Source organism: Bacillus rossius (assembly GCF_032445375.1).
Source record: "Bacillus rossius redtenbacheri isolate Brsri chromosome 4 unlocalized genomic scaffold, Brsri_v3 Brsri_v3_scf4_2, whole genome shotgun sequence".
In the NCBI taxonomy this organism is placed as follows: domain Eukaryota; kingdom Metazoa; phylum Arthropoda; class Insecta; order Phasmatodea; family Bacillidae; genus Bacillus; species Bacillus rossius.
The window spans coordinates 40,098,056-40,116,349 of NW_026962011.1; the positions used below are offsets into that span (position 1 = coordinate 40,098,056).

At 35.9% G+C, this 18,294-nt stretch overlaps 1 protein-coding gene across 9 annotated transcripts in view; it reads left to right on the top strand.

Annotated features, from left to right (window-relative positions):
• Positions 1–18,294, top strand: part of LOC134542056 (piezo-type mechanosensitive ion channel component-like) — a 182,752-nt gene that overhangs the window by 118,088 nt on the left and 46,370 nt on the right. For all 9 annotated transcript variants that reach the window (XM_063385911.1, XM_063385914.1, XM_063385918.1 and 6 more), the window contains one exon: positions 7,295–7,404. In XM_063385911.1, coding sequence (XP_063241981.1) covers positions 7,295–7,404 — 110 coding nt within the window. The remainder of the gene's footprint in view (positions 1–7,294; positions 7,405–18,294) is intronic.

An 18,294-nucleotide genomic window follows, 5' to 3' on the forward strand; every position in this document is an offset into this window, starting at 1 on the left:
TGTGCGGAGTGGGAGCTCTGCCAGTTGACCGAGGTGTGCCCGGGGGACGGCAGCGCCCCTGGCCGGCTCTAGCGTCAGCTCGCCAGCCTCCCAGACAGGCTTCCACACGCCGGTGGACGACGACAGCACGGCGCCGCCCGCGCCGGGCCAGAGGGCAGGCTCCCTCCTGCAGGCCCCCACGCCCAGCTCCGCGCTCCTCACCCTCTCCGCGCTCGAGAGCTACCTGGAGCCCCACCGCATGTCGTTCGGCTCGCCGCCCGCCTCGGAGCTGCTCCCCCGGGCTCGCTCCCCCGACGACAGCTTCCCCGCGCTGTCGCCGCCCCCGTACGGCGCCGTGGCGCGCCGGGGGTCGCACATCGGCCCGCCGTGGATGAGGCCGCTGGCCACGCCTCGGGCCTCCATCTGCCTGTCGCCCGCCTCGCACCACTCGTGTAATGTCCTGGCTCTCGCTGCCGTGTAGCACGTGTACAGTCGTAGCGCACAGCTCAACTGCTCGGTACATGCTTCTCCAGGTCGACAGGCAATATGTACATACTGCTTTCAGTTGCAAAGATGCCGAGTACAGATATCATCATTTTTTAATAATGTAAATAATAAAGTGTTCTAAATATATATAGTTATATGTGCATATATGTACTCTCAGTTCCTTGTTAATGGTCTCGCCTATATTTCACAAGTCTGAACACACGTTAGTTGTTACTGTGCAGTTCGACACCCCTCCAGCCACAATTGCTAGATAGTGGACCCCCGCACCACGGCCAGATGTCACCCAGTGGCTTGATGAGGGGAAGGTTCCTGGCTTGGAATATGTCAGCCAGCAGTTTTATAAACAGAAGGGGAGAGACCAGTTACATCTACCTACTTTTAAAAGTTCTATTAATAGTTACTCTTTACCCACTTATCCTTTTTTTTTTTGGCTTCATCCCTATGCCAGACCCAATGCAACAGTGACGTAAGTTAAGTACACACAGTCACAGAAGATGATTCGTGGTATGAGACAAGAAGCAGCGTTACGCTCTTCGAACTGGCATCAAAATAATTTTTTATACACAGGAGAATACATAACATTGTGTTATTAGTGGGGAGAGGTATGGGTATTTATTTAGAAATGTAAACTTACTTGAAATAATTCCTAGTTAAAAAGACCATTTTTAGGAACTTAAATAATGATTCAAGTTGAGGGGGGAGATAACATGGAAAAATGGTGGATGTGTCTTAATTTGGTTTGGGGGGGGGGGGGGGGGGGGGGAATTTCTGAGTTGTGTTTCCTTATCATTCGGAAATGTCTAGTTTTTTTACTATTTATTCTAAGAGTGTAGCTTAGTTTTTTAACCCAAATAATTATTATTGTAATTTTTTTTTTTAAATTTTTTCACAAAACATTTATGTGAAAGGAAGAAAGAATCAATGTGAACTTGACTGAGCTAGACCAGTAGTAATTTTGAGAGTGAGGGAAAATCAGGATAGCTATTGATATGCTTGTTAATGCTGTCAATAGCTCCCATTTCATATTAAATATGAGTATTTAGTAATCATTGTACATACTAACTTTTTTAATTGCTGTATAGTATTTCTAGCTGTTGACGCAATTAATGTTGTTTTATTTATTGTTTTTAGTTTCAAAATTAATTTTATTGTTGTTAGTTTACATAGATATCTAGTTGCTGAGGAAAAGAAATAGTAATTGTTCCTGTTTTTTTTCTTCACTTTTTATTTAAATGTCTGATAAATTGTGAGAATTAGGGCACAATATTTTTTCATTTACATGAAAAAAGAAACCCAAAAGAAAAAAACTCATATAAAGAGTTTTAAAATTGGGTGGGATGGACAAACACCCACTTATTTGAATCAGTGGTGTCAGAGAACTTGTTTACATTGTGGACAAAACGGAGTAGCTAGTTGCATGCCCTGTAAACTCAATTATGTAACTGGCCTTAGATTATGTATCTGCATAAGTGGTATAGATTTTGTACTGTTTTGAAAAATTGTTAAAACAATAAAATTGTTTTACACTATATGTGGAGTGATGCATAAAACATGGTAATAAGTGTGAATAAAGGATGACTCGCAACACACTACAGTTAGCAATGGAAATCATTTGGATTGACAGATTTTCGAAGGAGACTGAAAAACTATTCAAAATCTTGCACTCCATTATAATTATGTGCGCGTTTAAAATTAAAAATCTTGTAAAGTACATAATATTCTAAATAACAAATCGTATAGGTTACACTTAAAGCAAACTTGGGTAGACCTTTACTTGGCAGAAGCACTCACATTGCTAGTTTCAGTGTTTAAATCTAGGTAGTGCAGCATAAGCTTTGCAAGTTTTATGTACCGTATTTAATTGCATAATGTCCGCCATCGCATAATGTCCGCACATTTATTTTTAAATACTTGAAATGGAATTTTTTAAAATCCGCATAAAGTCCGCACCAGACAAAGCAACCTTGGCCACCCCTGAAAGGCACAGTAACGGGATGGAAAATTACCGATGCTGTCAACAATGCTTTGACATTGAGTTGTTCATTTCTCCGGAGCGGTCGCTGAGAGGGTTTTGTAGCGTGGTGAAACCGTCCGGACTCAGAAACTCGCACTCCACTGCGCAGCTGCCTGCGACGTCACGCGAGTTGCAAGGGGATGGGCTATATATAGCACGAGCCAGTACACGTCAACTCACACTACGTCACAAAGTAGGGGAGGTAGCGGAGAAGTGGTGGGGGTACATGCGCACGGTTTCTTTATACAGACATTGGCAAGGGACAGGGAGGGAGGCTCGCCGGCGCCGGCTAATGCAGACATTAGACATCTGCCCCGTGCCGTCAGTGGCCATCTCAATGAAAAATTAAAAAAAATCTTTTCACGCAAAGCGTTTATTTTGTGTAGGCTGGCTGCGGCTTCTGAACGTAAGAGCACACACGCGAGTGAGAGAAGAAAAAAAAATGAGTGGCGTCTTCCACTAATCGCTGGCACCCAATTATCTTGACACCTGTCACATTTCTCATGTCCGCTGCGGAGGGTCGCCAGTCACCAGCGCTCTGCTAGTAAACTAATTATGAGAGAAAAATTTTTTTACTCTACATAAAACATGTAAAATTTTGAGGGAAAAAATTTTTTTTCGGACTTCACCTCATAATGTCTGCACCCCATTTTTTTTTTGTCAAAAATGTAGCCAAATTACTGCGGACATTATGCGAGTAAATACGGTACTTTTTTCCAAACTTAAGTTTCTGTTATGGATAGATTACATGTTCCTTGTAATTTTAAATGTATGTATCTCTGCATTTTACATTCATTTAACTACTTCATAATTTAAAATCTGCAAAGATTAAAAATATGTACTAATAAAACTTATGAAGGCACACCTTCCAAGTGTAAACAACAGCCGAATCACTATAATATCGTCTACAAGACCTACAATAATAATAAACAAACTACTTGTACAAAAATTTTGTTGATATAGATATTAAATTTTTTCTTTGTATGGATAGAATTGTTTGTTTTTTCCCCCGAGTTCAAAACCGGTGTAAGTTTGGTATTTACAGTATAATTTACTAGGTGATGTGAATTTACAAGAATTGTATTACCAAAACTTGCTTTTTGTTTAAGATCCTTTTTACTAATTATTTTAATTTGACTGAGACGGATAAATCGGCACACTCCCAAACCCTATGCAACGACAAAAATGTTTGTTTATCACAAGTGCTGGACATCATGAACTAGTAGCCAATAATGAGTCATTTTCAGTGCTGAACTGTCAGCATTTTGTTATAAAGCTGCTTACAAAGTGTGACATACATGTTGATAGACAATTAATAATTATAATCAGAAAAACTAAGCTTTATTTTCGTAGAGCTATCGGTGAAAACAATAACCTAAAATTTTTGGTTATTGTTGTGTTAACATACCCTAAGTTTTTTCAGTTGGTTAAATCTTTCTGACAAAATACTTTTACTGATCGTGCACTATAATTTGTCATGAGAGTAATTTTGACGTATTAATGAATGCATGCTGTATGTCATTCACCAACAGTATATTGTTGGAACTCCGTGGTAATGCGTACCCTGCATCACATTTTGCATTATTACTTGCAAACAAGAAAAATTTCATCAATCTCTGAATGTATCAAAACCGTTTCGTAGCGTCCACAGGACACACATTTGCAGTGTTTTTTTTTATTAAATTTCAGTATATCTCCTGTGCCACCACATGCACATGGTGACATCACAAAACTGAACATATCTCCTGCTTTACCATGAGTTTTATGGGAACTGGCATCCTGCAATATTTTCTTCATCCATACATTTCACTCATACGTCATACCCCTTTCACGTCTCACTCTTTCCATCGTAATGACACCTGCAGCCTTGGTAGAGATAGGACACAGGGGTGGCTGATAGTGGTGACGGGTGCAAATCTGAAGGATTCACAGTGGGGCACCCGCACGACCCTAGATTTTGTGTGGGGTTTTTAACCGACAGACAACATCTCTGGATAGGGTGCTTGTATGTTGTGTACTTCCAATATGTCAGCTTATGTACATGCAATAAGCAGAAAAATTAATAATATTCAGAAAGTTTTCTGTGAAACATGGTTTTGACATTTGTGTTTAGCAATCCCGTTTCACAGTCACGATTTGCAAGCCCTCAGTGAGGGGCTTCTTAGTTTCAGAGAGGCCCGGGTCCCCGTGGCTCCCGGGGATCTACGCCCATGGTGGCTGAGTATGCCAGGTGGTGGTTGGGATTACTCATAAAGTGAGAAATTGTGCACTAGCCCGTGGTAAAAGCAAGAAGGCAATGGTCCTCAGGGTCGTGACATCACCAGAGGCAGTGGCACCAATCAGGGTCGCTGCCCGGCAAGGTTTTCCTGGATGTAGGCCCCCCAGGACGCCGTTAACTATCTAACCATGCACAACACAAACGCACCTGGCACATAGGTGATAAGTAGGGGCAGGCATTTTTCGCGAAAAGATCTAAACGCCTATTAGACTGCAACAAGGTATAGCCGCACATGTGGTTTATTCCTTGTGATTGGCGGCAGTCTGCAAGAGAAGTCGTTGCCTTATTTGACCGAGCCACTCATGACGCGTTTACTTCCGCACTGAATCACTGTGATTGGTGTTGTTACAGTCGATTTGTACTTCGGAGAAACTCCACCCAGTCACAAAACACAGACTGTGCTACAGTGTTTTAACTTTCATCCAGTCTCGAAATCTTTTCGCGAAATCTGCATGCCCCTAGTGATAAGCCTTGCAGTTGGCTACACGCAACCGTCCTGGTTGGAAGCCAAGAACACACTGTCCATTCGACTGAGGTGGTCACTAGGGGACCTTGCAGCCCCTTGCCTGTTCGTTTGTTGACCTGTTGTCCCAACGGTGCGTCATAACAACCTTAGTGACGGAGGGTCGGCGTCAGTAAGATAACGTCTCATTTTACCTCGGTGGCAGTCAGGATTTATTGCATGCACTCTTTTATACACCGCAGTATATATAATTATATATTTTTATACTTCCAAAAAGGCTGTGTTGTACAGGAATTCTACTGTATACATATGTAGTGTGAATTTTGTTGAAATATTTGTAGCATAATGATGTTGGCTTGTATAGTAGATTGTCATTGAATATATGTAACCATTATTTTATGTACATATATTGTATCTAGTCTGTTAAATAAAATGATTTTCATGTAAATACTTCTTCCTTGTGTGAATATAATTGGTTTGTATTTTTTAGAAATGGTTTGGGTTAGAATGTTTCGCAACTAATGGCCTGATGTATTTTAGTTGTCTTTAATTTGTGTCCAGAATTCTTTCCAAACCATTTGGTGAGAAATTATGAATGTACATCATTACAGAGCTTTCTTACTTCACAGAAAACCAAAACTGACAAATAGGATATGTAAATACATATGTACAAAACTAAGAAAAACTCTAGCTTAACTTTTGTCAAAAAGGAAATACCTAGTAAATACCTACAGTTGGAATTCTATAGAAGAAACAAAATCAGTAAGACAGAAAACATGAGAAAATTTTATAAAGAATGTTGGCATTTGTGGCTATTTTCTGATCTTTCTTGGCTTGTGAGATTTCACCTTAGATTCAGCTTAATCCTGCAAGCCAAGAAACTTACATGTGAAACATTTGAAAGTCAGGCAAACAACTCTGGACGACACAACAAATACAGCACAGGTAAACCAACACTGACAATAATTGCAGTAAGGTAGTTAAAAACATTATATGCAGTTGTTTTTCTTCGTTGTATTGTCCTAATTAGTCCTGGTTTTCTTCAGTGGAATAATGTTCTGCAATGATGTACATTTGAAATGTCTCATCAAATTGCAACCATATTTCTAAGTTATTGTTTACAGATCTACACTGCACAATTTCTACTCTTTCATCACACTTAAGACCTATCATTTAAATATTTCACTTTGATTATACATGGCTAGAGATCCATGCTTCTGCCTAACAATTTTAGCCACCTGATAAACCTGCTGAAACTAACCCTTGAAAGAGTATAGTATAGTGTCATGAATATAGACCAGTGTGTCAAGATGGCCGGCCTATGTAAACACAGTCAAGTAGTCGCTCGTGTTATTGTATGCATATTGTAGTCAGTTGACGAATAAATTAATTGCAAACAATCTCTCCGAATTGTCAACGTATTCATTTGCTAATGAATACATATAGTATAGCAAAACCTTTACGGGGTGCATTGTTTATATTACTGACATTGAAGTCATTGCTACATTAACAGCAAATGTGGAAAGACTGCATTGTAATCATTACAACAGTGACTTAGAATTTATTTTTGAAAATAATTTTATCTACGTACCTGTATGTTCTAATGTCTTGACAAAGGATTATATTATAACTATGTTAAAAAAAAAAAAAAAAAAACTAAATATTCTGTGTGATACAATTTATGTAGGAATAATATTTTGTTAAGGATTCAGTAAGAATGTTTTATCATGTCCATTATTTGCATATTATTTTGCTTTAAATATGTGAAACAAACTACGACTCTGGGATAAACTTTTGATAAAAATTTATCCAATAATGGAAAGAAAAAAAATTCATGGTAAAATAAAAATAAATATTTTGATATTTTTGATTCTTGTTAAAAGGTACTAAGTCTTGTGAGCATATTCACAAAACTTAAATCATGTTCTGTTGGTTGAAGATTTCCTAATAGGAAACTGATTTTTGACACGTGTGCGAATCAGAGTTTGCAGATTTTGAAGGCAAAATGAACACCGCTACCCTTCATGCAACTAACCAAGTTTGTACTTTGTAGCAATCCGGTCTGGCGACTACTACATGTTTGAGGAGCTGGATGACATAGAACTGGAGGAAGACAAGACGTCTGAGCAAGAAGATGATGACAAGGCTGTCACTTTGGGCAAGGTAAGAATAGAGGACCTGTTTAAGTGTAAATACAGTAGAACATTGTTCAGGTGGATCATTTGTGACCAGGGAAAAATCAAAATACCTAGTACTTACAGAAACAGTTCTTTTTAAGGGGGGGGGGGGGGGAAACCACGTTTGAAACATTAGTCACTTGCTGACTCTGTGTCGCCACACGGCAGGACTCATTGCATCATCTTATACAGTCCCAGAAAAATAGTGCTCGCTCTACTGAATTTGGAATTGTGCACATCAATTAATAAAGTAGCGATAATACCTGTCTTCTTTTTTTTTTTTACATAAAATTATTTTTTGTATTTTGATATGTTGGTTCGTATGTTTTAGCTCTTTCTGAGCTTTTTTATTTAATTAATTTAAGTTTTTTTGCTTATTTGTTTTTCTTAATTTGTGTAGGTTATCAAAAGAAGGTTGACTTAAAGCTCTGCTGTGCTGTGCCGGGGGAGCAAGTCTTACGTAGTTAGTTTTCTGATGTCTGGCTCAAACATTAATTAAACTTGTCGCCTGCTTTTTGCCTGTAAAACCTGTCCCTCTCTCACGTGGATCGCGAGGGGTGGTAGGGGGTGTCCCTGGCAGCTGAACGAGGTTGGTCCGCGGGGCAGGAGAGTCCCTGGACAGAGGGTCGGAGACCAAGGGCTGCTCGGACGGTGTTGTTATTGGGATGCACGGCAGCGCCCCCGAGGGGCTGGGCCCAGGTACCGTGCTGCCCGTGGTTGCCCGTGCCTGTGTGGGGCGGGAGTACCGCTCTGATCATCCGAGGCCTCCCAAGTCTGAACGTGGCTAGAGCTTCCCCCGGAGGCATCATCACCGTGGACAGCCGTGGTCACCTCGGTCCTCTTCAACCCTCCGCACCGCTTGTAAGACAGAGCAAACAGGACCACTGGACTTGCATTATGAGGATCTTGGCTCGAATCCTGGTCTGGGTTATTTAGGTTGTTTTTTTTTGTTGTGTTCCCGTAATCACGGTAAATGCTGGGATCGTTCCTTCCCTGCCAAAAAAACTGATTCCCTATTTATATCCCTGATTCGTGCACTGTGTTTGTATCTCCAATGATCGAATTGTCAACGAGATGCAACACTCTTGAAGTAAAACTAGTAAAGCATGAGCTTGGGAGTGTGATTGGAGAAGTATTAGTGGAGGGCAAGGGGATGGCAGCGATTTGTGAAGTGTCTTGAGATGTGTGTGGCGACACATGTTGGCAACATGATCAGTGGTTACTAATAAAATTACTGCTAGTTACAGCAACAGAATTTTTTAAATTTTTATTTTAATTTACAAAATTGGCATGCGCTTTGTGCACACAAGGGAAAATTTAAGTAGGTAAATATGGTTTTTTTTCCCCTTCAATATAATACTGCATTTTGTTGAAACTTTTACCCAAGATATTCTTAGTTTTTGAAAGAAAAAAAAACAACTTATACAAAAAAAAATACCATCATGTTATTTTTGTATAGTCACTCTGTCAGATATATGATTATTTTAAGGGGCCTCCCTAGTAGCTTCAGAAGTTAGCGGAACACTATGTTTTTTAAATAATGATGGGACTTTATTGATCGACACTACGAATCTGAAAATTTTTCACCCACGAGAAGATACTACACGAATTGTCTGTATACTTTTACATTTATGTTTTTTTCTATCAAAATATGAAATAAAAAATCACCAACTTGTCCAACTTTGGGGCCATTTTATACTGCTTAGGAGAATGACAGAAAAAAAGTACAAGTCTAGAAAAAAATATAATTTTTTTCTGAAGAAATTCATGTATTTAAAACATATAGTCATCGCTTTGAATTCCGAGATATCTTTTCCGCAATTTCTGCAAATCCTGAAAGTTTTCCACCGTCTCGTGCTGCCGCTCGGCGAAGCCAGCTCGCCGCCCACAGCCCAGGTAGCGGGATGAGGGAACCAGTGCCCGGAGGGGGGGCAGGCTACCTGTGTGTGCGTGCTTGAGAGGGAGACAACCCACAACAGCAAAGGTAAGATAATCCCGTGACCGAAAGAAATTCTCAGAATTGCTTTTAGTGTGCCTCGCCACAGTACCATGTGCTCGACTTACTCTGTGTGTATATTCGTGTATCTCTAAAACATCGCTTTTTTTTTAACTACTAATATCCTAAAGTTTACAATACTAGATCATGTATTACGAAATAAAGTATTGAAACTGATCAATCAACATGTTGAAATTTGTCGTACAAACTATTTATTGGTGACTTTACAGTCTCGCTAGCTAATTCGACAAAATTTTTATTTAACTTTTAACATGAACATACACTTCAGTGTTTTCCTTCTATTTTTAATAAATATTAAAAAAACAATTATTATACTACCCAATATTTTTTTAAATTATTTTAGTTTTCCAAAATGATTTACACATCTTACAACGCTGAAGTAAAATTTATACTGGTATTAACCAAATGGTTAACTATTTACAAAAGTTTTCATACTTAAAAATGTAGGTTTATATAAAATGTATCTTAAACTAAAAGAAAAATCATATTTTGAAAACTAAATGTTATTTTTCTATGCTTTTTGGTTAGATAGATATCTGATGGTCTTCTCTGTTTTAAAAATGTTCATGGAATGATAAATAAAAAATAAAAACAAGGGAAGATCTATATTAAATAAGCTAGTCAGAAGTATATATATGTTCCTCCTGGCGCAGGAGTCACGAGGAGTATTGAAGATGAGGTCAGTGACCGATCGCTCACATATGTAATTATGGATGGTACGTTATTAATTACAAAATTCAAAAACCATTTGGAAGTTAAAAAGTATAAATAGTGGCAATGTTTAATGAAGATGACGTAAATTTTCAGATAAACTTATTTCTACAGCTCGATTAATTAATAAGGACAGGAAATAAATTTTTTACAGCAATTATACAAAATTATTAAAATTTTACAAACCACAATTAATTTATCCAAAAACCAAAATTAAGTAAATATTGCCCATACATTACAACATCCACGAAAGAACCTTGCAAATTATTTTTTTTAGATGCATTATTTTGCATTCAAGTTCTTTTTGTTTAATACTTCACCTACTTATAATTGTTACATATTTGGCACATGGTCCGTCACGCCCAATTAAAGGGCCTGAATAAATAGAACGCGTTTCTAATCAAATTTCACGCCTGTTACTTTACCTGCAACCCGGAGCAGTGTGACATAAATTATTGTACACTCGTGACGTTGGCAATCAACTTAAATATTTATGAGTTAAAACAAAACATAACTATAACGGATAATAAAAAAAAATGTAAAATTTTGAAAGCTTGTTATGTTTTTATATAGTACACAAAGCAGTTAAACCATTAATCATTTGTTGTTGAAAAAAAAATCCGTAATCTTTCATGCTTTTTTCCTTGATTTTTATTTCCAGATATTTTCGTTCTAGAAAAAAAATTAAGGTAGCCTTATTCCAAATTTGTTATGATATACGTTAGTTAACTAAGAATATAAATTCGCTTTACAACCACAGCTTGTACACAAGTCGTAAAAAAAACATGGGTTCTACTTACAGGCCGTATTGAACTTAGTAGGTTTATGACAAACACAACAGCAATAAACATATGGCTGAGTCTGCTTCCATGTACACTTTTGTTTTAAGTTATCACTTTTAAAGCGGGTAAAGTGTACCTATCAAGTAGCTTAGCATTACCCAAAGTGAATGTCGTGCTCCAGAAAATGTTCGAACTATGTAATATTTGCATCACTGTTGCGTTACAGACCTGCAACTTTTTTCAGTGCGCGATGTCACTCTTATGTAAAAATATGTCGTGTTTAGCGCAAACGTGTTCGAATGAATCTACATAGAGCTGCCAAAGAATACCTATCGATGTCGGCAACATACATAAGTATGCAAACCATCGTTTACAAGTGTATTCATACGTAAGTATATAGGCTAACTGGCGGCGGGCCATGATGCAGTTGGTTCTTCGCGTACAGTCCACTGACGGGATAAGAAGCGTCAAAGATCTTATATGGCTATTCTGTAAACTTGTATGTAATTTCACTGCCTGCTTTAGACAAACAACATCCATTACTTTCAGCTTTGGCTTGAAAAGAATTACTCCGGCCGGCTTTCTTATAAGACTTATTTCAGCTCCTCGTGCGACCAGTGTGTATAATTTGTCCGCGGCCTTATCTTTGGGTGAAAGTTATTTGGAAGGGAAGTTGTGTTGGTAATGTTATTGTTCATCATGTATTACATAACAATTCGACTTAGATACGCACATGTGTTTTTAAAATATAGGTATGTTTAATAACTTGCAATACAAAGTACCTATGTGTTGAATTTCATGTATTGAATTTTTTATTACATGATGTACGAACATAATAATTACAATATTTCATGAGAAATTTTTAACACTTTTTACAAAGCAATCTCTAATTTCTTCCACACCTCATGGTTAACCTTACTATTTTATTTCATGTTTCAGTTGATTTAAACTGTTTGGAATCATAATATGACGGACAATGAAGAATATTAGTTTCAGTAAATTTTATGAGAGGATTTACTTATTACATTAAATATACCTCAATTTTTACCTCAAAGGAAAAAGTTGCATATCATTAAATGATAAATATTTGTTTCCCTTTAATATAGTTTATGAACATAACTTATTGTGATAATACCTATTAGTTAAATTGTGTTTTTGCAATGCTCTCCTATTGCAGTAAAATTCTTGGGCAAATTGAATATCATATAGTCGATCTTTAACATAAGCTTTTAGAATACATAAACGTAATAAATTATGTTCTCGTGATTTTAACAATTAAATATTTCTTCGCATGAAAAAATTAATTAACTAAAAAAATATTTCAGTAAATTTATACTCAAGGACTAAAAATGTTTATTTTAGTTTTAAAAAATATTGTATGTATGTATACTTTTCTGAAAAAAGTATATTCAAGAAAACAAATTTTCTTCTTTTTTATTTTGATCTTGAACTTACTTGACAAGCAATATTGAACTTCAACTTTATACTTTCGGTATAGCACTTTTCGATTTATTCTTCTTCAAACGGGAATTAAAAGTAATGAATAAATAGTATTTTCCTCTATAATTATTGCAGCCGTATACTGAAAAGTTTAACTTTCCTTTATTTGCATGACGTGGAACTCCTAACTAGACAAAACGTTTGTTATTTATTTTGAACGTTATATTTATGTTTCCTTTCGAACTTAAATGAAACTCTTAACATTTAATTTCATCAAAAGTTATACAATATAAGTATCAAGTTAAAATATTTTTAAGTGAAGTTGTGGCTATTTTGTTGTTGAAAATGACACTCTGAAGTTTGAATAAAAGTGAGAAATGATGAAATTATATTTGTAGTTAAAAACAGTTAATTCATTTCAAATTCAATCTTTTGTACATGCATATTGCCAAATAAATTCCACAATATATTAAATTCTATGCATTTGAATCTATTCGTATATTCTGCAGCATTAATTCCTATAAGCAAATACTTATTACGTACAATGTACTTTTAGTCCTGTCGTATAGTTATACAAAATTTTTTATCAAAATTATTGTTTCGTCTATGCGGTTATGGTTAAAAAAGAAAAAAAAAGTAATTTATATTATTTTTAAATTCGGTTGTTAGTAAGAACACGTATTTAGTGTAATATGACATACATTATTCTGTTTATTAAAACATTACTATCGATAACTCTATTTTAGATTTATCTGTCTATGTTATAGGTATTTCAGCTTGATTCTTTTTCTTCGGCTTATGACAGCAGCAAATTTTGTTTTATCGCATATGTAATGTTTTTATGTTTTGCATATTATAATTAATGAGTTAGTATTTGTTAGCGGGTGAGGCTTTTTCACAAATGGACGCGTTCTTGGCGGCTAGCAGGTAGGACGCGTGTATTACGCAGGCTGGATAGGGAAGTACGACTGCGGGCGAGCTCCATGATAGAAGCAACGGGAGAAGTAGCACTCGGCTATTTGTATAGGTTGGGATAGCTGTGCTAATGGTAGAACAGACCACGGGTCTATGGTGAGGAAAAAGGTCCCAAGCTCGACATCCCGACGATGAGACCGTTTACGAACTGTCGATGGATCGTCAGGAATGTCAACAACTTGTTCAGAAACTTGAGTCCCTCTTTCAAAATTCAGTTTAATACCTGGAGATGACTATATTCGATGTTCTACCAAGCGAAGCAAACTCTTAATTCATTACTAGTTGATGTTTAATATTGTGACGCAAAATAAAATTGTGAATTAGCTTACTTTGCTCATGCCAGGTTTTACAAGTTTGGTCAAAGTTAATTAAATGAATAAAAATTGTGTCCCTTTGCTGCTGGCTACCCGCAAGAAATTATCATGGTGAATAATAGATAATAATTTAAATCGACATGAAATATTATATGATTTTTATGGGATTGTGTTTTGGTAATGGTGTGTGTATTTTTAAGAAACTGTCTTGTGTATTTATTACATTCACTTCACGTAACGAATTGTCTGAACGTAATGTTATTGTTTGTTTGTTTTAATATTTCGTTTAATTGAACAATAATACATAGTTTGCCGCTTCGAGCGACTACAGAAATGACATTACAATTAGTTTACAGTGTTCCAAACATTTTAGTTTCCTCTACTGAACATGGGGCGAATATGTCTTATGTTATGTTTACTGAAACCATATCATTATACATGCTAAGTGAGATGTTGCGATTGAGTAGAAGCGAAAATATGTCTTAAAACCCTGGTAATGCTATGAATTCCATTCATTAGTTTACTCGGTGATCCGCAGGGTCTGTTGTTATGACTGAATACATGTGCACTTCCTCTATGTAGCGTGGCTTCATTGAGATGAAAGCATAGCTCACGTTGATGAAATACTTATTAATTAAAAAATAAAAATGTTATTTTATGCTTCAATTTCTGTTAGTGTCGTACACAGATTTAAAATGTAATGCAGAGTTCCTTAGTTTTATGTATATTGAAATTTTCTCATGTGTAGAGTAGTTATTAAAAGCATAAAAAACATATATGACGAATTGTTGTGTATTATTTCCATTAGGCGTAACCATGAAAATAGATAAGATTTTATCATTATGTGAAACCTACATTTGAAATGTTGGCGTTTAAATATTTATAAAAGCGTGTGAACTCTTAAAGCGCTATTTATCTATTTAGGAAGTAGGTAGTTTCTTTGATTTTAGAAGGTTTTTTTTTAACAAACAACTAAATTAATTCAAAAATTTGAACTACTGCAAGCAAAAAATACTTTATTCAATTTTTATTTTAAAATTAGCCTTATATTCTACCTTGCTTACACTTTATTATCGAAAAGGATTTTTTTTGACAGAGATGAATACCGTAAATTAATACACAAAACAAACATGTTTTCGTATGATACAATAACAGCTAGTGACAGTGACGAAACCAAAATTATTTTGATAGTTTGTATAGAAAATCCCCAACAGTAGTGGTGATATATTTAGGGATTTCGTTGTAGATGGGTACTTTTTCACAATAAAAAGGAGTTATCGTCAATTATCAAAGCAGCCATATTTCGTATCTTCTTTGACAGCCTAAATACAGCACCAAATTACGTACTTGGCTAAAAATTAATTCCAGCTGCATGTGTACATTCCGGGAGGAGAGGAAAAATCTCAGGGTGGCCCGAACCTCCCTGAAATAAAAAAAGCCCATCGGAGGGGGCCCACTTGGATTTGCAAAATCTTCACGTTATCGCGCGGGCCTCATGGGAATCCTACAGATTTTCGCCCGTGATTCCAGCTATACATTTCACTGACACCTTGAGCACAACAGTCAGTGCACACTGAGTTCTTACATACCACCCGCACTTGTCTTCGATAAAATCTGAACTCAGGTGGATTCAGCATGACTGACTAAGCCTGCAGTCTGAATCCACCTGTAGGCCGCTGTTGCAACAGCTAAGAAATTTACACTGCTCCTAAACAGTCTGTATGTAACTCGGAACGGGATTCCAGTTCATTCGTGTATATTTATTCATCATATTATGCAACGTTAAAGTCATTAAAAAATATTAAAAAAAATAAAATGCTAAACATGTAATAAGTGCCAGAAAATAATAATATGCTGTAATATTTAGTGTACCTAAATACGACGTGAACCCTAGAATACAAAGTTGACGATGTGTCGTTGGTGGGATCACTTGTTTGTTCCTGACATTTTTTTCTCTACAGAATTTTAAAGTGAGTCTGACATGTACTTTTTCTTCAGGAAGTAAGTTAAAAATTTGTTTGTCGTTATTGCGATTTCAAAAGTTGATTTGTGTCTAAGAGTAAAAATATTTAATATTGTTTTCATCATTTTATTCCCTGTTTTATTACTCAATCTATTAGTAGGACGTGATTTCTCGTCGCGGTGCGGAAGACTTTTATGAATGAAAGCATAATGTTCGTGCAAAACCATTCATCACACAAATGTCAGTTCTAAAGTATAATGTTGTAATTTTTTTTAATTATAATAATTTTTACAATTTTTTTTCTGAAAACACAAGCTAACGCATCAATTTTTAGTGACAATTTTTTGTAATGTATGTAAATCTATTAATTATGTAGAACATAATTAAAAAATAAAAATAAATGTTTTAAACAGAATTGACGATTGTTTGTATTTAATGGATATGGACTGGATCGCAACACTAATTTAATGTTTCAAGTTAATAAACACTGTCAGGAAGCAAGCAAGGCAATATGAGAACATTATCTTTTGGTTGAATGTAGCGAAAGGGAAAAACAGTCACCTTTCTTGCCACGATCTTGTTCGCAGATAACGCAGGTATAAGTAGTAAATGGACTCCACACAATGACAACCCTCCCATTATTCCGCCCCCCTCGCTGAAACGCCCTCTCCCCCCTCCACCATGGCGCAGGCGACAGTCTCAGGTATATCGCCCCGCCCAACCACTGGCAGTAGCACGTGGCCAGTGGCCCACCGCGCTAAACATTTTTACTAGGGAGGCCCCTTAACATCAAAATTTGAGGATTGAGAAAACTCTTTACCTTCATTTACCTGTTATATCTGAATGAAGTAAGTGAAAAATTATGTTTAACTTTTATTTTGTGAAGGTGGAAGGAGTCTTGGGTCTGCATAACTATCAATAATTTGATAATGAGTGTATTTAGTAAACTGTATACAGGATGTTTAGTGCAAGTAAAAGGAAACACACTTCTGTGCCCAAGTATCAGTGAATTGATGGGGAGGAAGGTACAATTTTTAAACAAGAATGGTAAAATAGATTGATGAAAGAAAGTATGTAATTACCTATGTTTTATGGATTGCAATAATACTGAGTGGTGGAATATAATTGTGAGTATTTTTGTCCCAAAATATGATAAGTAAAGTTTAGAAAGTCATTTTAAACCACACATAATGGTTAATCACTAATACGTGAAGCTGAATATCCAAAGTTTAAGGTAAGTTAAATTATTTTATAAATCGTTAAATTACTATCCTCTTAAAACCTTATGTGCTTCCAACTTACAGATATAAGAAGTGTCTCATAATTTTTATAGATTTAATCTGATGAAATAAGAATGGGCATAAAATTAGTCATTTTCAGTTTACTAAAATTTTAAGTTTATAATAGTACTAAGAATAATTTTTTAGATATTATTTTTAGTATTAGTTTTGACTTAAGGGCAGCTTGCTTGCATTCTGACATCCAAAGTAACAAAAATATATTTTTGCTTTAATTTTTAAATTTATTTATTTATTATGATAAATCGTTTAATAGGGAGTGGTTTCATTTTGAAATAGTTTTACTATAATCTGTGCCCAAATTTGATAAACATTAATTTTTTTGCTGTTGTTTAACTGATAACAAATATTGAGTAAGTTGGCAGCTCAGCATTAAAATATATCAGACTAAAATATAATCATATATTTTTTTATTGCTAATGTTTGGCATTTTAATACGTTCTGTGTTCTCATTTCCCCGCATGTGTTGAAAGTATTTTTAATATGTTTTTGTGCCCTAACGGAAGTGTAAAAGAAAACTTATGTGTATGAAATAATGTAAAATTTTTCCTACGTTTTCTCTTGAATATTAAGACCATACATATATTTAAATATGTATATTTATTTATATATAATATCTATATATTTATATTTACTGGAATACAGTTGCTGTGGACTGCATTTCAAAGTTTTACTTTATAAGATGACATTATTACAAGCCAGATCTTGAACAAGTCAAAACTAAAAAAAGATTTTAATGGTCAATTCTTATGTGAATTTAACAATCCTGCGTTTGTGTGCTAGCTACAATTCTAGGGGAAAAAATAGGGTGAAACACTGCACTGAAAGGCGGGGAAAGTCGTGTAGGAAGCCAACCCGCATAGAAGGAAAAACTGTTACCCTCCGCTGACTCACGGGAGAGCATGAGGTAGTTGGCAGAACCGGAAACACACTCAATCATTCGGTGTTAAAGGCGTGCAGGGAAGACACTTTCGGTAAAATGCTGTTTTATAAATGTGACACTATAGTAAGAAAGTTTTAGAACATGTACTATGCAGTTTTTGGGGTGGTTTCTTATCTTGCTCGGCAACCAATATGTAATTGACGTTTCCGAGAAATAGGTGAGGATGGCTAGATGAGCATAGGTTTATGGCATAGTTTATAGGTTCTCTCCAGTTTAAAGTTTCATCAGAACTTTGCTTTGCAAGAGGAATGTAATTTGCAAGGCTTACATTAAATTTAAGACCATGTTATTTAATATTTTAGTATTGGGGATGGGCCATTCAAATCCCCAAATCCTCAAATCCCATCAAATCCTTCTTATTCAAAGGATTTAATATTTGAGGAAAAAGATGAAAAGAAAAATATTAGAGGAAATAAAGTAAATTCAACACTGA